Source organism: Notamacropus eugenii, chromosome 4 (genome assembly GCF_028372415.1).
Source record: "Notamacropus eugenii isolate mMacEug1 chromosome 4, mMacEug1.pri_v2, whole genome shotgun sequence".
Lineage (NCBI taxonomy): Eukaryota > Metazoa > Chordata > Mammalia > Diprotodontia > Macropodidae > Notamacropus > Notamacropus eugenii.
Genome location: NC_092875.1, coordinates 233,163,243 through 233,188,780, shown reverse-complemented (window position 1 = coordinate 233,188,780; position 25,538 = coordinate 233,163,243). Strand labels below are relative to the sequence as shown.

General features: G+C 35.8%; 1 protein-coding gene across 2 annotated transcripts in view; it reads left to right on the top strand.

Moving 5' to 3' along the window:
* VAPA (VAMP associated protein A) overlaps positions 1-25,538 on the top strand; it is a 68,395-nt gene that overhangs the window by 16,717 nt on the left and 26,140 nt on the right. For both annotated transcript variants that reach the window (XM_072604229.1, XM_072604228.1), the window contains exon 2: positions 25,002-25,154. In XM_072604229.1, coding sequence (XP_072460330.1) covers positions 25,002-25,154 — 153 coding nt within the window. The remainder of the gene's footprint in view (positions 1-25,001; positions 25,155-25,538) is intronic.

The following is a 25,538-nucleotide window of genomic DNA, read 5'->3' as shown; positions in this document are numbered from 1 at the left end:
GTGGATGTGGGGAAGGGAGAAAGGGGAAATGGTACATGGTTCAAGAGACATGTGGGGGCCAGGGAAAGAGTTAAGGGAAGGAACATGTGAAGCCAAAGTCAAAGATGTGGAGGCCTGGCTGGCACCAAGAGGAAGAACACATGACTGGGGGGAAGGGGGACCAGTAGGTGGGGACAAGACTTGGATATAGATAGGAGATGATGGGTGATATGGAGGGTCTGGGCCAGACACATAGTACCTGATTGGATGAATGGAAGAAGACGTGGTGCAGCTGGAGACTCAAGTGGGTGGATAGAAAGGGGCAAAGGTTTGCTTTATCTGCAGGTGGTCTCAAGCCAAGCCCTTAATCTGGTCATGGTGGTAGTTGTCTTTCTGGACATCCACTCTTCTACTTTCACTTGGGTGTTTTTTTTGTTTTGTTTTGTTTTTTGGTTTTTGTTTTTGGTGTGGGGGAGGAATAGGAAGACAGGGAGTGCTGAGCTAGGGAGGATAATCTTGATTGTGTGTGTGGGGGAGGGGGTGAAGGAGACACACATACACAGTGTGCTGTAAAGTTGAAGGCTTTTTTTTTTTTTTGGAATGTAGATTTCTTTCAGAATTTTCTTTACCTAAAGTTGAATTTGCATAATGCAAATTTATGTAAAGTAAGAATGTAGCAGTCATATCTGCCAGTCATTCAGGTAATATTTTTTTTTTAGTAAAGTATTTATGGGGTGTAAGTCAGGCATACAATTAACCAGGTGGGAAAATTTATTCAGAAAGGAAAAAAATACACTTGGGAAACGGAGTCAAGAGGATCCTACCTTTGCAAGGTTGTCCCCTCAACTTTTCCCAGATGCTAGACATACACCTGTAAAATTGCATTGATGATTGAAATTATTTTTCTAATTTTTTGAAGTCTTTGATAATTCTAAGAGAAAGGACAACTCTTTTTCTGATTTGTGCCTTCATGGATTCTTTCTAAGATTCCTTCTTTATCCTTTCAATACCAGTGTTTTTATCAGATATAGGGTTTTGGTAAAGATAGAAACAACAAAGTGACATATAACAACTGAAATTATCTGAAGTTTCAGGTGATGTACTTCTTATAGTTCTATTGTTAATGTAAACTTAATACAATTTAGTACAACCTTCTAAATTTGGTTTTTAGAAGATAGTACTGAATTGTGTTAAAGATTGTGTTAAGTCTTCCTACATGCTCTTGGAACCTGAGAAGCAGATTTGGAAGGATGAGCCCCTTCAAAGCTGTCCAGGGACTTAGCTTGTTTCAGAAATGTATTTATGTTGCTTTTCATCTACATCAAGAATTCCCAGCAAACTGGTGGAACTCAATAAAGGATTTTGTTTTATCTTCATTTCTTTTCTCATTTGCTACTGCTTTTTTACCAAAGGTGACTGACCCTTCAAAAGTTTTTTCAACATGCCAGCTTTAGGACAGACCACTCGTTTTTGATTTTAAAGAGACGGTGCTAAAATTCTTTCACTGCCATCAATCTTAGCAATATTGTCCATATCCCTCTTATTACTTAATCTACTCATAGGACCCCATGGTTATGTCACTAGCTCCATCAAACCCCCCAAATCATGGATGCCTATTCCTGTCCAGGTACTGAAACATGACGGCATGATCTCCTCACTCCCATTCACTGCCAATTTCTCATGTGATCCTTACTCTTAGGTTCCTTTGATGTTTTCCTGACTAGGAGGCAGGGACACACTAACCCCGGATCTTACAATATTCTTCTAGCCCTGTGTAAAATGTTATATTTAATTATTGCTTCCTTTATTTTCTGTTTATGCTATCTCTCCTCTCAACCTGACTACATATACCTATAGTTTTCCATTGGTAATTTAATTCTGGTGAATGATGATCATGTCTAATGATATTACTTTGGTTTATACATGGTGATTCAAGGGGGAGAAATGTGCAATTGAAAATAGATACCCCACTTTATTTTGTATTATTTTGCTACATATTAATGATCAAGTTGTAATATATTAGTTACTTTCCCTTCATGTGTGAGTTTGAACTCCTTAATTAAGCTTGTGTAGCACTTAATTGCCTGTTTGTAACACAAGCCACACTCCACTCACTAAGTTCCCTTCTCCAGGACTTTCCAGACACAAAATTCTAATCTGTATTTGAATCCATCAGAAATTAATAACATGTAAACCTCAAATTTCCTGTTCTCCTTCAGAAATTGTTAACTACAGAACTTTCCAGAAGATGTTAGTCCACCTTATGATAAACTTATGATAACAACTTGGGGTTAGTAACCTTAGCTCTGACCAATCAGAAGTGAGATATACCTTTGTTATGCCCGATTGATGCTACTTTATTTTTGGGTTCCCCTATATGACTAAAAGAGCTGTCTTGATTGTCAGATGTATCCTTGGCTACTGAGGAGCCTTGGATCCCTATTATTGACATTTGCTGGCCTTGCTAATAATAAATAAGTTGGACTTGTTTGGAACTTTATTGTCTCAGTTTCTTTTTAGCACAGATTTTTTATTGTGACAAATGTGAGAAGTAATCGTAAGGCTTGTACTTTTTGACACTAGTTAGAAAAAAAAATACTGAACTGTTATATTAGGGCTTGTTTACCCAGAATTTAGCATTAGGGCTGGAAGGCCTCAGCTTGGGGTTTAGTTATTAACAATATACTAGGGGCTGTAAAATTAGGACAGTTAAAAAAATACAGTACAAGTTTAACTTAATTTTTGTATAGAGCGTGTATATTGTGCATCCCTGGAACTAGTTACTTCCAAACCAAATTACAAGCCATTTAAAAAGAACCAAACTGATTTAGATGACAGATAAGTGAAGCAATTTATTCCACTTTCCCATTAGTTCAGAGGCCTGGCATACATAATCCTCATTCTTAGTCTAGTAACAATTTGTTTGGTGTTTTATAAATTAAAAGTAGATTGAACTTCCAGCAAATCAGATTTTTTTGTATTAAAGAAACTAAACAGGAATTTTGAGTATCTACTGTGTTTCTAATATTGTAGTAGATGTTCTATGGTACAATTGACATGTATTGTGGATTTCAGGCATTTTTAAAATGCGGGTCCTTCTACAAGACCAAATCTTTGATGTATTACAAGTTAGACATTTTCTCTTCCTAGTTGAGAGCAGTACTATGTTTCAGATCCCAAACCTTTGAGTCACTACCTCCTTTCCCATTTCTTTTTCCTTCCTCCTAGTCTAATCACTTGCTTAGTCCTGTAGTTTTGATGTCCATTTCTTGCTGCAGTGGCAAGAGTGCTGGTTTTAGAGTCAGAAAACCTATGTTCAGATCCCAGCTCTGCCACATATTATGTTTGACCCTAGGTAAGTCACATTTCATCTCTCCAGGCTTCTCAGGCCATATCTGTAAAATGAGTTGGTTGGAAGAGATAATCTGAAGTTGAGGTATCTTTCAGATTTAACTTTTAAGATGCTGTGATTATTTTCTCAAAAATTTTCCCTCTCTGATTATACCACAACTACACAACAACAAAACCCAGACTATAGAAATAGCATTCTAGTTGATCTCACCTGCCTTCATTCTGCTCTCTCCATCTTTCTTATAGCGGCCAAATTAATATTATTAAAATACATCTCTGACCTTGTCACTTCTGTATAATTATCATGCTATTTTGCCAGCTATTAAAAATAAAAATATTTAAACTATGGTTGTTCAAGGTGACTTATTTTTCAAGTATTTCACTTGCAGATGATAACCTTTTTTCAGAAGAATTTGATGATGGTAATGACCAAAGTAATTTTTTCTTAACCTCAGAACAAGCTAACTCTTTGCTGTGCTGTTAAATTTTAATGTAACTGGAGTGGTATATCTTAAGAAATGTTCAGGTTAAGTAAAGCTATAAAAAACAACCAAAAGGACTGAAAAATGTCTAAATGTCATCTTAAAAATTATTAGGATTGTAGTATTTTCAGTTTGTAATAAATGTTACAGTTTGTGAATAGCTTCATTTTCTATCGTAGTAATAAATTAGACAATTTAGCCCTACTGTCATTATGAAATGTTGATGGTCACAGAAAGTAATAAGACTCCAGTAGTTTTCTTTGTACCACACCATGCAGCCTTCTTTAGCGTTGTTTTCATAATTACTGTGAAAATTATAAATTTTAACTACAGTTTAATATAAAAGAACAGTATGCATTATCTTAAAAGGGTAGTAATATCTTGCTCATTAGGAGGTCATTTATTTTGCAATTTGAACTATAGAGAATGTAGCCAACCCCCTCTAAAAAAAAACCCCAACACTGTAGAAAATAAAAACTGACTTTTGAATAGTCACAATCGAAGTTAGTGCCATAAAGCTCATCCCATTTTACTAATGGGAGACTTTTTTTTTTTTTTTGGAGCCTGTTTTATTTTACACTCATTCAGAGGATCACAAAATCATATTTCTAGAGTTTGAAGGAACTTCACAGGCCATCTAGGCTGGTCCTTTTACTTTACAGATAAGGAAACTAAGCTGAGGCCTAGGGAGATTAAGTGACTTTCTCAGGACCATACAGGCATCAAAAGAGAGGAGTGTTATTTAGAACCCAGGTCTTCTGATTTCAGAGCCAGTGCTTTTTCCAGTGTACTATACTGCCTTTCCTTAATGAGGTTATCTGGTATGCTTGACAGGTAATAAACATCATATTATATTGAGTAGAGAGGAGAGGTTGGAGCAGTTCTACTCCTTGAACATCTTTATAGTGAGACCATTGCTATTAACAAATAGCTTAATGAACAGATTGTGTTTAAATTTAATTTACACCAGTCTGTTTTTATGGGGAAATGCCATAGTTGTAAATGGTGGTTAAGTACCAAACCTAGCCTCTAGGACTCTCATGTTCCATAGCACTTACTCTTTCCTCTGGGCCCACTCTCTCCTTGAAATTGTTCGGAAATTACCACCTCTGCCTTCCATTTCAGAACTTCTGTTTCTTCAGTTCACATCAAGCAAAACAATTACAGTTAATTGATTCAAACCAGGGTGTGAATGACAACCACTTAACCCTTAGGGAATTTTTGGGTTCTCAGATTTTAAAAAAGTTTACTAACTCAAATGAACATAATAAAATGAAGTGAAAAAAAGGGCTACATGGTTTGGGTAACACCAATGTCACTATCCAGCTAATAGAGATATATTTTCTAGTCTTTATTGTCCAGTTGTGAGGGTTGAGGATCTTGATGGCAAGGCATTATAATAAGTAGGAGTGTGTTTTAAAAGTTTATTAGACTGTCTAGAAATCTGTAGACAAACTGAATCATAGTTGAAATACTGTACAGATTATTTCTTGGCTGTTAAAATAAGGTGTTCGCAGAGAAGAAATTGGGATACTTTTCCATTTGTGGGGGATATAACTTTTAGAGTATCATTGTTAGATAAATTGCTTCTGCTTTGAGTTTTGCACTCATCTCAAATCTACCATTGCCAAAACTAGACTCATTATAGCTTGCATTTCTGCCCAAATCTACCATTGCCAAAACTAGACTCATTATAGCTTGCATTTCTGCCCAAATCTAAACCTCTTTAAAATTTCTGCATCTTTGTTAAGAGTCCCACCATCCTTCTAGTCTTTGAGGTTAGCAGTCTTGGAGCCATCCTTGATTTCTCTCCCCGCTCAATCCTATCAGTTGCCAATTCTTATAGATCTGATTTCTATAACACTTCTCACATCTGTTCCCTTCTTTTAATTTCCCACATCTGGGCCCTTGCATGGAAAGTTCTTTAAGTCTTTCTGTACAGGAGTCTACTAGTTTTTCCCTTAATTCTTAGTCTTCACTTCCTCTAGAAATTTGTATAACTTTTGTGTTTATTTGTATACATATTGTGCCCTTTGGTGGAATGTAAGCTCTTTGAGGGCAGGAACTGTTATTTTTATTTTTGTATCCATAGTAACTAGTATATAGAGGCTGGCACATAGTTAACTCCATAGCCCTCAAATTACTATGTATTAATTTTGCATAGATGTCCTTCATTAACTGACCTGAGAGCTTGTTATCTCTAATAAAATGTAAACTCTTTGATAGCATGGATTGTCTCGCCTTAGTATTTATATGCTTTGAGCTGAAAATATGATACCTGGCAAAGAGTAAATGCTTAATAAATGCTTTTCCTGGAAGGCCTCCAATGAGGGTAGATCTCTACCCAAAGCAGCTGATTATAATTTTGGATAGGGCTCTATTAAAATTTTCCTTACATAAAATCTAAATTTGCCTTTTTCCAACTTCGACTCCAAAATTTTGCTACTTAGGGCCAAGCAAGGGAAGTCATTCAATCATTAACCACCTGCAGAGTTATGCGAATTATATGTGTGTGTGTGTGTACATACAAACATGTTACATAATCATAAAGTTTTTGAAATGGAAGCTATCTTTAATTTGTTATTCTCTACACATAAAATTAGTTGCCAAGTTTAATCCTAATGCCATAATATTGCCCCAACTCTTCTGACTTTTCCTTTAGTACCCTAGTTTGGCCTTTCATTAGCTCTCAACTGGAGTATTGTAGTTGATTCTCCCCAAGGAAAGGAATGCCTCTGTTCCTGATAATCCAGCCTACTGTGGGCTGTCAGATTAATTTTGCTAATGCACAGCTGTCCTGACATCGTCTGTTTTGATGCTTAAAATCCTTCAATAGCTGTCCATTATTTTCCGAATCAAGTTTTAGTTTAGGACATCATAAAAGTAGCTTATATAGGGAATTTAAAAGAGGTAATAAGAGAGGGCCTCGCTTGATGAGTTCAGGTTACCAGGCTGAAATGAATTACTTCTCAGGGTACTGAAAGAATTGGCATGCTTAGCTGCTTAGCAGTTAGAAAGGATCATGGAGAATAGGAGTTAAAGAGGACTGGACTATAGCAAATAATTTCACATTTCAAAAGAGAGAAGAGAATAGAGTTTTTGAACTATAGACTTTTTTAGACCATTGTTATTTAGCAAAATTCTTTTAAAATTATTTGACTGATACCTTTAAAAAATTACCCTCATTTACAAATATATATATAAAATCTCACTTTCCCTCCCCAGATCTTGGCAAAATTCTAGAATTCATTAAAATGGCAGTTAATAAACATCTAGAAGAGGAAATGATGATCACAAAGAAGCCAGTATGTCCTCTTCAGGAAGAGGTCATAGTGCATGCATATATATTAATATTAATTACAGTGTTTTCTGTGGTAGCAAAAATTGGAAACAGAATAGATGCCTATCTATTAGGGAATTGCCAAACATTATGATGCAGTTTTCTAAACTGGAGTGTAGTCCTGTAGGGAGGCAAATCAATAGCAAAAACGATTGGATATTTTTAAAGACAGCCCAGTCCCTCACCTCCACCCCACCATGATAAAATTTGAATCAAAGCAGCAAAGGCAAGACTGATGTAGATTAATTGGTTTGATCTGTTTGTGGGGGACAAAATTAGGAAGGCTGTTGTTGTTGGCATTGTAGTGATAGGCTGTGGCAAGTTGGAATGTTGATTATCCCAGGGGAAAGGCTGGGGACACTCCACTTACTGGAGGAAGAGGACAGAAGGTATTGGAAGTTTAGTTTATCCCATGCAGATGGAATATTCTTTACTTTCCTTGCCCTGTAAATAGGTAAAGCTTGAGTTCCTGCTGTCTGCCTACTTTTTGGAACTGAGGACTGTGGAGGCTCCTTCCTCCTCTCCCATGTTGACTTGCCAGGTTTTGGACCCAAGACTTCTCTTCTCTACCTTGTTATGAAGGAAATTGAAGTTCCCCAGACTGGAAAAGGGTTATCTGCTTCTGGAGTGTGATGAACCTGTAGCTTCTTCCTATCCCTGGTCCCTAATGAATTCTGATGTGGATGAAAGTTTAAAGATTTTGGGGACTACTTTGAGAGACAGCATGTGACAATGGAAAGAGTGTACTGAATTTTGAGTCCTTTTCCTGGTTTCCAATCCTCACCTATGTGAGCTTGGGCAAGTTACTTAAGCCCTGTGTGTCTCTTCAACTGTTGTTGTGTTTGTCCTTGGTTGTTGAAGAAAACCGTGCCATCAGAGAATGATGGCATGACTTGCATTTGGCTTTGTTTTGAGTGAGGTAGGGCTGTGCAGGTCACCAGCCTCACTTCTCCAGAGCTGTCTGAATCCAGTGACTAGATATTCCTCAGGATGCTGTAAAGTGATATTAAAGGGTCCCTTCTCTGAGCTTATGTCAAGTGACAATATATATTGCTTTATTTATATTGTATGTTTAAGATTTGTTACAAAATTATAATACATTGTTTAATTTTATTTGACTAGAATACAGTCTATTTTGTGTAGATTGTTGAAACGTGATGGAGTGGCTTTTTTTTTTTAAAGGAGAAGGGTGTTGCTATAATGCTTGGAAACAACTTGAAATGGAATATTACTGTGCTATTAGAAAGAATAAACAGGGAAATTTCAGAGAATCCTGAAGATTTTAGTAAATTCATGCAAAGTGACCAGGAAAACAGTAAATCAAAATGAGCATAACAGTATAAAATGGAAAGAATAATAAAGCAAAACTGAGTACTCTGTTATTATAATGACCAAGCTGGTCCCCAAGGAGAGTTGAGAAAATGCACCTTCTTTCCTTCGTTTCAGGAATTGGTGACCATGGTTGTGGAATATTGTATGTATTGTCAAATACGGATGATATGTTGATTTGGTGAAACTATTTTTTTTTTACCTGTTCTTATAAAATTTGTTACAAGGGAAGTCATTTTGTTTGGAGGTGCGATAAATTTGAGAAAAAATAACATAATAGAAAACATTTAAAAATAACTTGATAATAATGACTATAGTTTTTTTTTTAACAGACCTGTGATTTCGTTGGTAGATGGAAAATTCCCTTCTACTAATCCAGATTTGACGCCAACTCTCACTTTTAAAGTTTTATTTGCCTTTGACACAAAGATGTTTGCAAAGTGCTTTGTATCCTCATCTCAACCGCAAATCGATCTTGAGAAGTAGGTGCTATAGCTGAGGCTCCCAAGGGTTAAATATCTTGTCCATGGTCACACAGCTAAGAAGTGTGAGAGTTGGGACTTGGAGCTTTGATTTTCAAGTCCATTATTTTATCTACTCTATCTTGTTGCTTGCCATTAATATTATTTCCATTTTTGATTGATACGATTAGTAGGTAGTAGCATTCAGGAGAATGCTGTTAAGATATAGATAGCCTGAAGGACAATGTCTCCTTAGAAAATTTGTGTTCAATTTATGCTTGTTTGATTTTAATTGAATTTTAATTTTTCATGTATTTTCTCCTTTTTCTGCAAAAACATCTGGAGATCATAGTCAAGGGAGGAGGGATCAATAAGATATAAAAAAACTTCGAGTTGGAAGGGGCTTCAAAGTTTATTTAGTCCTGCCCTGTTTGGGAATCCCTTCTATGTAGCCAACTGTTTGTAGTATCTAGTATGAAGATGGATTTGATTTTTCATGAAGTTAGGTCTTTAGGTAACCTTAGTAACTTGATTCTGAATAGATAGTATTCATAGTTTCTACACTGTAAGATTGGCAACATTTTTTCATGTTTATATAATAAAATAATTGAGTATAATACACATAATCTCTCAATTCACTTTACATATTCCTTTCATAGATATCAACTAAGTGTTAATAATGGTAAATAATATCCCAGCAGAGAAACTAAGATTTTAATGTTCTACAAGAATCGTACACATTTATCTACAGTATAACAATTTCATTTCAGTCAAAAGTTTTGGCCATTCCTTTTGTACTTGTAGCAGTGAAATTTGAAATGTAAAATGAATTTGGTTTTTAATCATTTTATTTAATTATTTAGGTTCCTGTAGAGTTGAGGATAATTTTTGAGAGAGAAAACTGATTATGGAATCAATGGGTTTGCAAAAAATTTTATAGCATTTTTGTTTCTTTGTGTTGATAAGAAAATGTTTTTTTACCTAGTGTTTAATCTTAATCAGATTATTTTAATGAAGATACCACAGTCTCTATTCATATAAATGGAGGTTTTGAGAATAGAGAAAAATTAATTTTGTTTGTAATAAAATTGTTTCTCATTAGTCATTTAAAAATTCTATAAAATTTTCCCTCTGATTTAGGGAGAAAAATGAACAGCTTGGAAAGTTTCCTTTTTTTGCTTTTGAATGACTAGTGATTAATGTCACAAGTGCAAACCATGGGAGAGAAGAGCCAAGACTTTAGATAATCCACTAATTGGATAATTAGCCTATGGATAACTAACCTGACTTAAGCCTAAGGATAACCTGATTGGCAATAGGCTGATTAAAATATTGAATTTCTTTATATACCAGATATTGTCTCCATATGTTTTAAACTATTCAGATAGCATTACATTGTAATCACATTGATAAATAAGCATTTATTAAGTGCTTTCTACATTTTATTGCTAATGCTAATGTATTATTTTTAAACATTCAGTAAAATGTTAGGGAATTATAAAAGATTTGTGTTAATATTAACAGTGAAGTAACTGCTTTGTTTCCCCTAGTAAATATGTAATTTAAAAACCTTTTCACTTAAGAGTTACCTACTTTTTGTTTATATTCAGTGGTTATCTCTTGCTCTCATAACTTTGATAATCTAATATCTTTTATGTTGATAATTTTTATATTAATTTGTTACTCAACATTTTATAACTTTTGATTGAAGGGTGCCATCCTACTTTGTACTGCCTAAAACTCCTGTTTTATTTTCCCCAACTGTTTTTACCTTTCTTATAATCTGCTTTTAACATCATCCCACTTATTTATTTTTTCTAATTGAACACAAATCAATTCACTTCATCTCCCCTCACTTTAAGACCAACAAACTGCTTTTTTTTCTTTTCTATATTTTTTATTCTGAGAGTTAAAATTGGAAGGGACTTTTAAGCCATTTATTCAACTGATTTTGCAGATGAGAAAACTAAGGCTCCAGAAGTGACTTTTCCCAGTCTTCTAGGTAGTAGTAAGTGGCAGTGGCAGGATTTGAAGCTTTTAACTCCAAATATCTTGTTTTTTCTTTAATCATCATTCTTGGTATTTTTTTGGATAATCTCTGTTTGGGATTATACAGTGAAGTTAATTTTCTTTGTGTACTTAGAACTGTGGAACATGAATTAAATGAGAAAAAATTTAAATATCACTATGAGTAGATGGTCTCAGGATTCTGTTTGGTTTTTTATGTACCTTAAAACTTGGGTACAAGTTTTGCAATTTACAGGTATCAGACAAGCTCCATTAAATCTTGTTTTTGTCTAGTGCCAATTTTCATTGGCCAAAAAGTGCTTCTTTTTCTTATCTAGTAGCAAAAATAAAAAATGTTTTTGGATATTTATCAGACCGGGAGCCCAGGTTGTGTTTCCCAGTTTCTGGGAAAGTTCCTTCATGTTATTATTTAAACTGTTAGTGGGTAAGTTAACATCAAAGAAAAAAATGTACAACCAATATCTATGGTTTGGTCAACATGATCTAGTGTATTCGAAATTATAGTACTTTATCTGTATATTGAGGATGCTATAACCCTAAGTTTTCTCTGAGTAGCCTCTGAGCTCTGTATTTCCATATTTGCTGAATTTTTTTGATGGAAATTGAAATGACATATTTTTTAAAAATTAAGGATAGATTTGAAAAAAAAAATTAGCAACAGAAGCAAATCTGGCAGGAGTATGGGGCAATCCTCCCAGATTTTTCTTGTTTGTGTTTTCTAATGCTGTTGGTGAGACTGTTTTTGGTATATTAAGATTGCTATTGCTGGTACTTATCATGTTTCTTCTCCAATCTTTTGATTGCTCCATGTATATGAAAGTTAATCTGTATAAATTTTTCTCTAAGTTCATCATCAGAGAATGGGGAGGTAGAATTCTGCCAGGCCTAGAGGCCTGCGGGCTACCCTCACCTCCGAGGTCTTCGGTTGGCCACGCCGGGTGCGCATATGAGAGAAAGGACGTTCCAGAGTCGAACAAGGGTTGAGCTTTATTTCAGGGTCTAGTTACAAGTGCAGGGGGGTCTTCCTTAGGAGGGATAGAAGAATCTCCCAAGGAGGCAAAGATCTTACAATAAGAGATTGGAAGTAGAAGTATAAGGGGGGGGGGGAGGGGAGAGAAGAGAGAGGAAAAGCGGAGCCTTGTGTCCTGTCTGCTCCGCGCCCCTCCGCCCAAGAGCACTTTTAGTCTTTCCTGATCCTACTTAAACCCTGCAGCGGCATAGGTTGCATCTGAATACCGTGCCTGTTAGGTAACTAGGTGTGCCCAGATCCGGGACAATCTCGAGGGCGGGGAGAGCTCTCTCCCATCACGTTTCTCACGGGAAGAGGCGGAAATACACGAGATAGCTCGGTTCACCTCGATTCCCAGTCGTTTCCTGGGGGGGTCTCGTGAGAACTCTAAGATTTAGAAGTTCCCACCTTTACCCGCCCGAGACTGTCCACATGGAATTGAGCTTCCATCCCCAACAGAATTCAATTGCTTTTTGAAGCCCTATATAAGATTTAGATCGTATAGAGGAGGATAGGCTATTGTTGGGAGAGAGTACAATATGGGCAAAATTATTGAGAGGCAAGAATGTCGAAAAGAAACAGTTAAGGAAACCTGATTGACTAGTGGGGGAGAAATGTGGAAAAAAGAGAGTAGATCTTAATTATGGATAACATAACAGTAAGCCAGCCTTAAGCAGAGAGTTTGCATTTGATGTAGTAGCAGAAGTCATTTTAATTTTTTTTTTGATTAGTTGGAATATATGATGAGGGGGAAGGGAATAACCATTCTAATAGAGCCTTTTATGTCCCAGGCACTATGTTTAAGTGCTTTTTTACAACTATTATCTCCTTTGATCCTCACAACAACACTGCTAGGTAAGTACTGGTAGTATCTCCATTTTGCAGATGAGGAAACTGAAGCAAATAGAGGTTGTGACATGCCACACAGGTATTGTTGTAGCAGTAATACAGTTGTTAGATAATAAGGACCTGAATTGGCAGCGAAGATGTGAAAGAAAGGGTGAATCTGACAAAATTTGAAGTTGTGATAAGTACTTAACGAAAAGAAGATGAAAGGGATGATTGTGACCTCAGAGACGATGAAGTACAAGAAAAAAGATTTCTAATCTGTTAAAAAAAACCCACAACAACTTAGATAACTAAAGAGTTGTGGATTGTGCTGTATTTTTTGGTTTCTCATTCTATACTAGAGTTTTGCGGTGGATCTGAAGGTTGGAATTGAGATAGAACTGAGATATTCTTGTTATTAGAGATAGGATAAATAGAATTGGGTGGGGTTTTCTTGTTTGGACTAGTACAAATGAACTTGAAGATTGGCACTAGCTTGCATTACTGCTTGTGAAATTATCAACAATGTACTGATAATACTGATTCATAGTTCTTTTTCCAATAATCAAGAGTCTTCTTGATGGATGGAATTTTGTGCGGCACGCATACACACACATACACACACAGATGCAGAAATGTATGGATGCAGGGAAATGAGAGATAGAGAATGGGAAGAAGGGAGAAGAGGAAATTAGAGGGAAGGTGAGATAAAGAAAGCAAAATAAAACTTAAAATTTTTTAAAAATTTTTTTGCAAAATAAAATTCTTAAAGATGTACAAACAAACATGGCTCTTTTTGAGGTTGTAAAGAATGGGAATCTGAAGGGGTGCCCATAAATTGGGGAATGGCCAAACAAAGTTATGTTATATAAATGTGATGTAATACTCTTATGATCTAAGAAATGATGAAGGGAATGATTTCTGAGAAACCTAGCAAAATTTTGTGTGATGTAATGAAGAATACCAACACTACAATGACAGTAGTATTTTAAAGATAAAAACTTTCAAAGAGTTAGGCCTTTTGATCAGCGTAATAACCAACCATTATTCCAGAGGACTAATGATGAAATATGGTACCTACCTCTCCATAGTGTGGAGAATGGGGTGTGTGTGTGTGTGATCAATTCAGAAATTTGTCTTGCTTGACCATAAATATTAGTTTTCTTTTGTTCTCACTTGAGAGAAGATATTGGGAAAGAGAATCAGAAGGGAGGTTTTTGTTAATTAAAAAAACTATAAATAGTAACTGGGTTTTAGGAGTATCTGTAGCTATGAAATAAAATGAAGTTAACATGAAGATTGAATTGATAAGAATAAGCATACTAAGGGCTTCCTAATAAGTGGGACAATTTATTTCTAGATTGTTGTAAAAACGAATTACTGTGCATATTTCCCTTGATGTTAATGCTAATATAAAGCCACATTATGGTTTCTGAAATGTGTAACCCTGGATTTTAAGCCTAAATTTATTGAAACCTGTCACTTTTGTAAATTTCCATGTTAAGTTGTGTTGAATTTTAAAGAAATGGAGGTGTTAAATTGTTAAAAGTAAATTTGTTCTGTGTTGAAAGTTTGTCCTAAGTCTTAACATGACACTTTGAAACAAGTGTTGTGTGTAACTATTAAAAATATGTTTTTAAGATGAAGCTTTCTAGAGTTGGATGAGATTTGGTCTTGAGTCAGGTTTAGATTTTAAGTTGCCAGGTAGTTAATGATCTTAATTGGCAAAGGAAATTTCCTTCTTAGGAACTTTTCAAACCAATGGAAATCATAGGTCAGTACCAAAGAAAATTCTTTATTAAGTGTCTAAAAGACAATGAGATTGTCTCCGGTTAGCAATTACTGAGTACAGTGTTTTGTTTAGATGTATGCCAAATTTTTTTTTGATGCAGCCTGACTTGTAGTGAGGTCTTGAACCTTTACCCCCAAAAATAGTATTAAGATAGAATACTGATCTCTGTTTCCCAAATTTTATATATTTAGCAATTAATTTGATTTTTAAAAAACTGATTATCTTAATTTATAAATCCTCCAGATTCTTTTGCCACTATATCATATGACTACATTTGTTTTTTAGCCATTTTAATTCTTCATGAACATGGGATCATATAAGTCAAACCAGCCAGTTTTATTTTTCAGCAGTTTTTTTGTTTAAAGATGTAGTTGATTTAAATTTAAGAAAAAGATATAGTAGTTACCTGTAAATAAATTTCCTATAGGTAAGGTTGAAACTATTGACTGATGTTGGGTTTTTAATTTATAGTACAATCCTGATTATTTGTTATGCTCAGATATATCTTATATCTCATTGAACCTCAAAATGACAGTATTCTGGTCAATCTGTAGGGAGATAGGGAAATGGAATAATTTTAGAATATTTCCATAAAAGTTGAAACCAAAAATTTGCAAAAATGCAGCATGGTTTCATTAATGACAGTATCCTAAAAATCCACAAGTTGGTGGTGTTTCCTGGTGGTTAAGTAAATGAAACTAAAGAGTGAGTTGAATTTTATTTATCTTTTGAATAGATTAAAAAAAAGAAAGGATGTGAAAGAGTTTCAAGACATTTGTTTCCTTTGGATTCATCATGACCATTCCCTTTCCCCTCATAAGACTCACAGATTTAAGAACTAGAAAGTCTGACTGTAACCTTAGAAGATACTTGATAGAAATTAGTTTACAGATAGATGATGAGGCCCAGTGAGGTTGACTTACTTTTGAGAAACTGAATGGATTTGACTCTGGGTCCTTTGCTTTCAAATCCAACAATCTTTCTGATGGGCTGTGCTCTTTTATGTTGTTAGTTGGGAAGTGTACTTTTACATTATCCTCTTCCAATAGTTTTTTCTAATATAAAAACTACAAGCAGTGTTTTCTCCTGGTACAGCCATTTTCCTAGTTTAGGCTCTCATCATCTCTTACCTGGACTGTTCACAGTAGTGTTCCTGATTCCCCTGTTTCTAATCTCTCCTCTCTATTCCATCCCATCTTACAACTGTCAAAATCATCTTTGAAAGGCACAGGTTACATTTTGCCTCAGTTTGAAAGCCGTCTATGGCTGTCTATTAAATTTAGGATAATATTACTTAGGCTGGTATTTAAAGTCTTAAACGGTTATCTTTTAACTTACTTTTGCAGACTTTTCATATAGTTCCCCTTCATGTACTCTCTGTTGCAGCCAGTCTTGCTCTTTATTTAGCATACCATTTCCCCCCTCTGTTTTTGCAAAGCACCATCTATCCTTTATACTTGGAATACACTCTTTCCTCACTTCTGTCTCTTAGAATTATTGGGCTTCCTTCGTAACTTGGAGAGGTGCTGGTCCCTCCTATATAAACCTGTTCTCATCCCCCCAGCTGTTTAGTACTCTATCATCATTTTCAAATTATTTTGTTTTTACTTATAAAGTTAAAGTTAACAGTTCCAAGCCCAGTGTTCCCCATCTCCCCCCCCACCCCCTCCACCCAGTAGAGTGAAAGAGCTTTGCTGACAGAACTGCTTCTGTTCCTAGGTCTAATATGGTTCTTGGATATAGTATAGACCTTAATAAATGTATACTGAATTGAATTGAATTACATTAAGTGTAATAAAACCACTTGGGGAAAGAGAATTCAGCTTTTGAGTATTTTGGACCAGGATAGTAGACTATTTGTTTGTATATTATGTTCTCATTGAAAGGCTGATATTTAGAAATTATGCAGATTTCACGGATATATTCAGGCAAGTAAAATTCCAAGGTGTATTCTGAACACAGTGTGGATTCAGTTAAGCATTTCATGAAGTTTTCATTTGTAATATAGTATAATAATTGATAATAATTAATCATTAAAAATGATTAACTTCTGTTCAGTGTGCTCTTTATTAAAGTAGAAAAGAATAGTAATACTTTATAAAAAAATTGGTCCTTCAAATGATGGAAAATTTTGGCACAGGTAGGGATTAAAACTCTTTTATTTGTGTATCTAGAAGTTTACATTTTTTAGCCATGTTGATTGGTAAAGTTAAATGCTGGGTAATTTAATTATTGTTCAGTTATTTCAGTTTATTATGTTTAAAAGGATTCAAAGATTCAATACATGGCCTAAAGAGGTTTTTTTTTTTTTAACTCACCTTACCTTTAATAATTTCTACTAAGTGAGACAAATTCAGTGTCATATTACACTCCTAATTCCCTCTTAATAATTTACATTATGGACAGTATCTAGTGTTTTGCCATAATCTTATTCCAAACTACAGAATTACATCCCCTTTTATTCTTTTCACACATTTATCACTCCATAGTCATCTGGAAAGTACAATGATTAGAGTTCTGGACCTTGAGACAGAAAGATCCAAATTTAGATTCAACCTCAAGACAGTTAATAGGCATGTGGCTCTGGGCAGGTCATTTAATTTCTGTCTACTTTAGTTTTAGTTTCCTCATCGGTAAAATGGGGATAATAATAGCATCTGCATTCCAGAGTTGTGGGAATAAAAGGAGACAATATTTGTAAATGACTTTGCAAATCTTGAAATGCTATTCTAGTTATTGTAATTATTATTATTACAATTCCTGCTGTTTAGGGGGTTACATTCTTCTTGGAGAAAACACAAACATGTTTAATCACTGGGAATTGAAGGAGGGGCAAAGGAAATACAAGACAGAGTGCTTTGGGAATATAATTGACCAGCTGAATGGGAAGGCTCCATAGAGAAGGGTGATCTGAACTAAACCTTAAAGTTGCTTTTTACTTGATTAAGAAGATAGATGCAGAATCAGAAAGCATACTAAGTTGTGGCTAACAGTTGGCACCCGGCTGACATTCCCCCAGAGATTTTCAGTTGCTATTAGTTTAATAAAAGGTAACAAAATTATTCAAGTAGGAATGAGGACTTTCACTTTTCAACTGCCATCAGCTCAGCACTTTGCTTTGTTTTTGTGTCCTCTTCCCCCCCTCCCCCATAGACTGTGTTAGGCCATTTTTGTTACTTTTGTCTGAGGTGTAGTTTTAAGTTACGTTTAGCTACCATTGAATTGGTCATGCTTCATAGCTCATCATTTTTTGGTGCTGTTCATTAGCAAATCACAACCTTTGGCTTCTTTGTATGTCAGCTGACCTTGATTGGATCATAAATTCTCCATTAAGCCATGTCTGTCTATACACCTGCCTTCTGTGTTTGTATTCCAAACTTAATGTCAGATTTCAGTTTTATCAGTTTCTTCCCTGGTGACTTAATCAGTTATTAAGTACAGTATTCTGATTATTATGGAAGTTTACATCATCATCTGTGCCATGGGTTGTAGGTAGTGACAAGGTGGGGAAATGCCAGCTAATGAAATGTGCTTTGGGAACCTTGTGTGTTATAATAGCTGTGGAGGATCTGATGAACCCTGAGAAGCTAGTTAATTGGATTCTGTTGATACCATTGATTGGGTTTAGTAGTACAGTGGTTAGTGTGATGTAATTGTACCTAAAAGAGAAATAAATGGAGTAGCATAGGATTGCAGTCTCATTCTTTTTGAAACCTGCATCAGCTTGAAATGAAGGACGATATACTAAGTGGCACTTCATGTTTTGGAAGGTAGCAAGGGTGACATAGTGACTAGTGTCCTGGAGCTGGAGTCAGGAAGACTTGCGTACATATCTGTTCTTAGACACTAGCTATTTGATCAGGCATGTAATCCTGGGCAGGTCACTTAACCTCTACATGTCTATTCTCAGACACTAACTATTTGATCCGGCATGTAATTCTGGGCAGGTCACTTAACCTCTACCTGCCTCAGTTTCCTCATATGTACAGTGGGCATAACAACAGCATCTATCTCTCAGGTTGTTATGAGGATGAGATGAGGTAATGTTTGTAAAGTGTTCAGCACAATTCCTGGCACATAGTAGACAAAAAAATTTTGTTTTAGAACAAAATTTAGAACAAATGAAAAATACCTAGGTAATTGTCTTTGTGTTGTTTGCTGCTGCCCTTCCCACTTTTAAAATTTCAAAACAGAAAGTTTAGCTGTCAGTTGGAGGTATCATTGTCTTGCTAAGGTGGACCCAAATGAAATAACCTTGAATAGGTAGGCAGGGAAAGCTAGTCACTTCTGTCTTCCTTGCTCTTAGGACGAAGGGCTAATTGCACCTAAAACTTTGTGCTGGACTTAAGTAGTGAATTAAGGCTGCATTAACTGCCTGTAGCATATCCCAAGACAAAAAGACCATAAATGTAAGCATCATCTTTTAGTAATTTGCAGATTATTTCTTCCTTACTCTATTTTACAGAAAGAGATGAACTTCTGATACTTGATTCTTAAAAGTTTTTTGCTTTAAGCATTGAGGAATAAGTAATAATAATTACTCCTCCTCCTCCTCCTACTACTACTAATCCAATAATAATTGACTCTTGCCTGAAATGAACTTAACTATTTGCTGTTTAACTGTAAGTGAAATTTTGTTCATTATCCTCTTCTTTCAGATACTTTCCTGGGTTTTTGTGACACTGCTCTTTCTTGGCTCTTCTCCTTGTTTGATCACTCTTAATTTCATACTCTGTATGCATAACTGCTGGTGTATTCCAAGATTAGAACCTTCATTGGTCTCAGTTTTCTTATCTGCAAAATGGGATAATAATAGCACCTACTTCCCAAGGTTTCAGTTTTTCCTTCTGCCGACCTCAACTCCCAATTCCCTAACCTATATATCAGTCAATACATCAACAAACATTTACTAAGTGTTTATTATCTGCCATGCACTGTGTTTAGCACTGGGGATACAAAGAAAGACAAAAATGCTCTCCCTAACCTTATGACACTCACATCTTAATGGGAATACACACACACACACACACACACACACACACAAATAACAATAAGACGTATATGTGTATATATACACACATACTAGGTAAATTGGAGGTAATCTCCAATTAAGATGGATTAGGGAAGGTCTCTTGAAGAAAGTATGATTTGATCTGAGACTTAAAGGAAGCCAGGAGATAGATAGGAGTGAGTTATGGGGAACAACCAGTGAAAAGATCTGAAGTCAGGAAATGGGAACAAGTGGGGCTATTGCAACTGTATTATAGGGGGAAGAGGAATAAATAAAGTATAAGAAGGAAAGGGGCCAGGTTATTGATTCAGAGGGTTATTGGGAACCTCAGAAGTTGAATAAGTATAGAGGGATGACATGCCCTAGTAGTAGTAATAATGGTAATTAGCATTTATGTGTCATTTTAAGGTTTAGAAAGATTTTTACAAATATTATCTCATTTTATCCTTACAAAACCTTGAGAGGTAGGTGCTATTATGATTCTATTTTCCAGATAAGGAAACTGAATTAGAGGTTAAATGACTTTCCCAAGGTCACACAACTAGTTTCTATTTGAAATTTGATATTCTAGATGTCCTATTCTTTTCATTGCATCACCTAGCTGTCCTCGTCTCCTGATGATTTCTGTTCTTTTTTTTTTTTGCATCATTTACTTTTATAGGACATTTTGAATTCAGCATATCCCAAACAGAATTCATTATCTTTCCTCACAAACCCACTCCTCTTACTGAAAAGCAGTAATGTGTCTACAAACAGTAAATCTCCTTTAGTGTGGTCTTATATATTTGTAATTTCTGCTTGTGACCAATACATTGAAATTTATTAAAAACTGTATCTTTCCTCACCCTCCAATTTGACAACTTGTCAAATACCATTTTCTTTCAGGGTGATAAACTTAGCTGCAAATCCAACTTAGGATGAATTATTTCATTTGATAACATACTATATTTCTTAAATTAGTCAATTTAGAGATTTGAAATTTTAATGCTTGAAATGATCTACTGAAGCAACTTTTATTTAGTGCTTGCTTTGTGCAAAGTAGTAGGTGCTAAGACAATCCTGTGAGTAGATGGAGCTGGCTGAATGGGGACCCAGCTAGCTGGATAGCTCAACTCCTCCTGTCCTGTCTGCCTCCTCCTCACCTTCCTTCTCCTCTCCAAAGGAAGGTAAATTTGAATGGCCAAAAGCTACCCAGTTGATTTGGGTTTAATGGCTCCTGTCCTGTCCTAAAACCTTAAACATACTGTACTCTGAAACTGGGACTTTTATGGGCCCCTGCCTAAGGGCTCCTCTGGACTCTCCTAGCTTTAGAGTGATTATCAATTAGTAACTGTTGCTGGTTCCCACCCAGTCTGAAGTTTTTCTTTTTCTTGACCTCATTAAAGGCACCATGCCCTGGCTACTTCTTAAACAGGCCTATTCAGTGAATGGGCCTTGGTTCACCCTATGTGAGCACCTGCAAAGACCTTGGCCTAAAGGGCCCCAAAGTCTCCCAGTGCTTCCTGGGTCATCTCCAGTCATCCTGGGGAATATCAGGTCACTGGATTTAGATGGCTCTGGAGAAGTGAGGCTGGTGACCTGCACAGCCCTCCCTCACTCAAAACAAAGTCATGTACAAGTCATGTCACCATTTCTCTTATGGCATGGTCTTATTAGGCAACGCAGGACGAACACAACGATCCACAAGGTGCTAAGGGTGATGCAGATTAGTAAATCACAATCTTTGAGAGAATTGTTTGGAAAGAGACGTTCAAAGAAATGTTTATACAGTAGAGTGTGCATTGACTTTATAGGAGGGCAGGATCACTTTGCGAAGGAACTGGGAAGAAAATTGTGTCAGTGGGATTTGGGAGACTTAATTTGAATCTTATCAAGAAAATCAGGCAAGGAAGGCTTCATGTGAGAGGTAATCTTAAAGGAAGAGGATTTCAACAAGCAAAACAGGAAGAATCAGCAGTGCATTTCAGACTTGTGGGAGAATGGGAAGAATCTTGCACCAATGCCTGTAGCGGGAAAGGAAATATGGATTACGATTAAAAATAACAACTATGATAATAATGACTAATATTTATATAGTGTTTATTATATGCCATGTATTATGCTAAGTATTCTATAATTATCTCATTTGATCCTCACATCAACCCTGGGAGGTAAGTGCTATTATTATCATCCCCGTTTTATAAATGAGGAAACTGAGGCAGATATGGTAAATGCCTGGGATCACATGTAGTATCTGAGGTTAGATTTGCACTCAGATCTAATTGACTCTAGGTCCTGAACTCTATCCACCGCACCACTTGAATTAGACTAAAAAAGTTTGTTGGAGTCAGATTTAGAGGCTTTTAAAGGAGTTTGTATTCTTTCTTTTAGGTCTCATAAAAATAATACCTAGCATTTATAGAGTATTTTAAAGTTTGCAAAGCCCTTAAAACATATTATTTCATTTGATCTTCAAAACAACCCTGTGAGGTACATGGCTATTGTTTTCCTCATTTTATACAGAAGGAAACTGAGGCTAAAAGAAGTCAAGTGACTTCTTCCAAGATTACATAACTAATAACTGTCTGAGCCAGCGCTTATCTGGTCTTCCTGAGTCCAATTTAAGCACTTTATCCAAATAGGGAGCTAGTCACTAAAGAAAGTGTGATGAAATAACCCTTTCTTGTCAGTGGAAATTGTATATTGTTCCTTTATGTATTAGGGTATTTGTAAGAAGGTAAATTTATATAGTATGGTCTGGGTAGTCACTTCATGATTTGGAAGGTAAGAACTTATAAGTTGCCAGAGGGTTATAGTGGAAAGAGTGCTGTATTTTGGGGTTCAGAGGAACTGAGCTCATATTCTAGCCTTGCTACTTTCTGTGGGTAAATCATCCTGGGTACATCATCTCTCATCTCTGGGCCTCAGCTTCCTCATCTATGAAATGAGAGAGCTTGGATGCTATGATGCACATATTGCTTCTAGCACTAAATCTGTGATCTTTTGACCTTGAGAATTGTGTAGTGGTTGGAATTGGCAGCTATCTCAGAACACTTGTGAAATGTTAATTAGATAGCTTGTGTCTATCTAAGCTCTGCTGGCACAGAATTTGGTGGTAGTGCAACAGAAGATGTCTGTTTTGGAGGTGGAAGAGAGGAAGTTGATTTCAGATCTTGGCACCTTTCTGCGAGCTATCTCCAGGGCATTAAGTGATTTAGGCTTTACTAAATGTCAGCCTAATAACAAAGTTTATGAGAGTGATTCTGATATGGAGACTGGGTTTGATAGGTACTGTTTAGACTTTGTAAACTGTCAGCCATCTGTGCATAGATGACGGATGTTGGAAAATGAGATTTCTATGCTTTTTAAGTTCATTTAGTCTCTGTTTGGTGTTACTTTTTTTTTCTTTAACCTTGAGCTGCTTGTTAAGTAAAAATTAAAAAAAAAATCATCTCAGACCTTATCTCAGGTGAACCAAAGGGAAGAAGAGGGGCTTCTATGGGAGATTTAGTGGAGTTGGAATAGCTTAGAACAGTGATGTGAAACTCAAATAGAAAAGGATCCCTGCAGCCTGCATATTGACTTAGACTACCACAAATCAACATTAGTGGTGTGGTATTGTATTTTTTATTTTCTTAAATGTTTCCCAATTGCATTTTGACCCCATAGGTTAGGGCAAAGACTGCTGACAGCAGTAGGGAGAAACTGCTAGCACCTAAGGATTTCAGGTATTTGATCTGTTATGTGTATGTTCATCCTTCCTTGCCAAAGAAGACCATGCCATCAGAGAATAATGACATGACTTGCACTTGATTTTGTTTTGAGTGAGGGAGGAATGTGCAGGTCACCAGCCTCACTTCTCCTCCAGAGCCATCTGAATCCAGTGACCAGATATTCATCAGGATGACTGGAGATGGCCCAGGATGAGGCAGTTGGGGTTAAGTGACTTGCCCAAAGTCACACAGCTAGTGAGAGTCAAGTGTCTGAGGTGAGATTTGAACTCAGGTCCTCCTGACTCTTGCACTAGTGCTCTATCCACTGCACCAGCTAGCTGCCCAATTGATCTGTTAAGGTATAAAGGGAAATGATCTAATTTTGTGGTCTGTTATAATGTTTACATTGCTATTCCTCTTCACTCCCTGGGACATCTCTTTATAAGACACATATTGGTTTTAAAAAGTATTTGTATTTTATTGTTTTATCACTTATATTTCTGAATATCTCCTTCACTTCTCTCCTGTCCAGTAAGCCATTTCTTGTAACAGAATACAAAAGAGGGAAAAAGATGTTGCAGTAAAACTAGCCAACACAGTGTTTGGAATGACTTTAAATAAAATCACCATTAGAATTAATAGTAGTATAAAGGAGCCTTGGCTTTGGAGTCAGAGGATTTATATTCAAATTCCATTTCTGCCATTTACTACATATATCCATTTAACCTGTCTAGACCTCCATTTCCTACTCTGCAAAAAGAAGGCATTTGACTAGGTGATGTGTAAAGGCCCTTCTACCTCTAATCTTGTGATTCTATGACTTGACTGAGATAAAACATTTTAATTTTGAGCTATTGTATCTAAATATTTTTACTTAGCATTTATTTCTAAACCAAATAACTGTCCATATTAGACATTTGGGTTATGTATTTAAATTTCATTAATCTTTTATTTATTACCTACATTTTCCAATATATATCTTGTTCTTCCACAGAGAACCATTTTATTAAAAAAAAAAAAAAGAGACCCAAAATAATACAACAAAAATAACCAACACATCAGAAAAGTCGGATAATATATAGTGCTCCATGTCTATCCACAAAGAATTGAGGGAGGGTATAATCCAGTGTTTGTCTCTTCTTTGGGACTAACCTTGATCATTATAATTTTATAACATTTCTTTTCAGTTTTTGTTTGTTCTTTCATTTATATTGTTGTAGTCATTTTCCTGGACCTGATTACACTTCATTTTAACAATTCTTTTTACAGTTTATTCTAACAACAAATGTTTATTAAGCTCTTAGTGTAGTAAATGCTACTAGGTGCTCAGGATACAGAGACAAAAATGATACTGTTCCTGCCCTCAAGTAGTTTAGGAGGTGGGGCAATCATGTATACAAATTGGGAAATAGAAAATAGATACTAAGTAAATACCAGTTAACTTTTTTGAGGAGGCTTAGGAGATTACTTACTGCTAGAAATTAGTTGAGAATGAGTCCCAGAGTAATTGTGAGTGGCCCAGTGTTACATAACCAGTTAGTGGCAAAATTAGGACTGTAATACATATCTTCATACACAGAATAATTTTCCTTCTATTATGAAGTTTTCATTTTACTTTTTCAGTGTTGTAAAACAAAGTTTTTTTTTTTGCTGTACTGTCAATGAGTGGTTTGTTTTTTATTTTTTTTTTTAATTACAGGCCCGTTCACAGATGTAGTCACTACAAATCTTAAACTTCGAAATCCATCAGACAGAAAAGTATGTTTCAAAGTGAAGACAACAGCACCTCGTCGGTACTGTGTGAGGCCGAACAGTGGAATTATTGATCCAGGGTCGACTGTAACTGTTTCAGGTACTAAACAGTTAATGTGGGTTCTGCAGATAATTTTTGAATGACTTTCAGTTATGTTCATTTGAAGCTTTCCAGTTTTTCTGATGATTTAAACAATTATGTTACATAGGTACAAATTATTCTAGAAAATCACCTTTTCTCTTACTTGCAGTGTGATAGAGAGTTGGGAGGGGGTGGTAGTCAGTTGTTATTTTTCAAAGTCTATAAACCACATATACCTAATTGTTTACTAAATTATCTTCATGGTTTTTTTCCCCCATATTCCCTCTGGTAACCATCTTGTTTAGGAACTCAAAATGATTCACTTGCTGCCTTCTTGCACCACATCTAAACATGTCTTTCTGTCAAGCTTGTCCAACAGTCCACTAGTTTGGTTGCTGATCT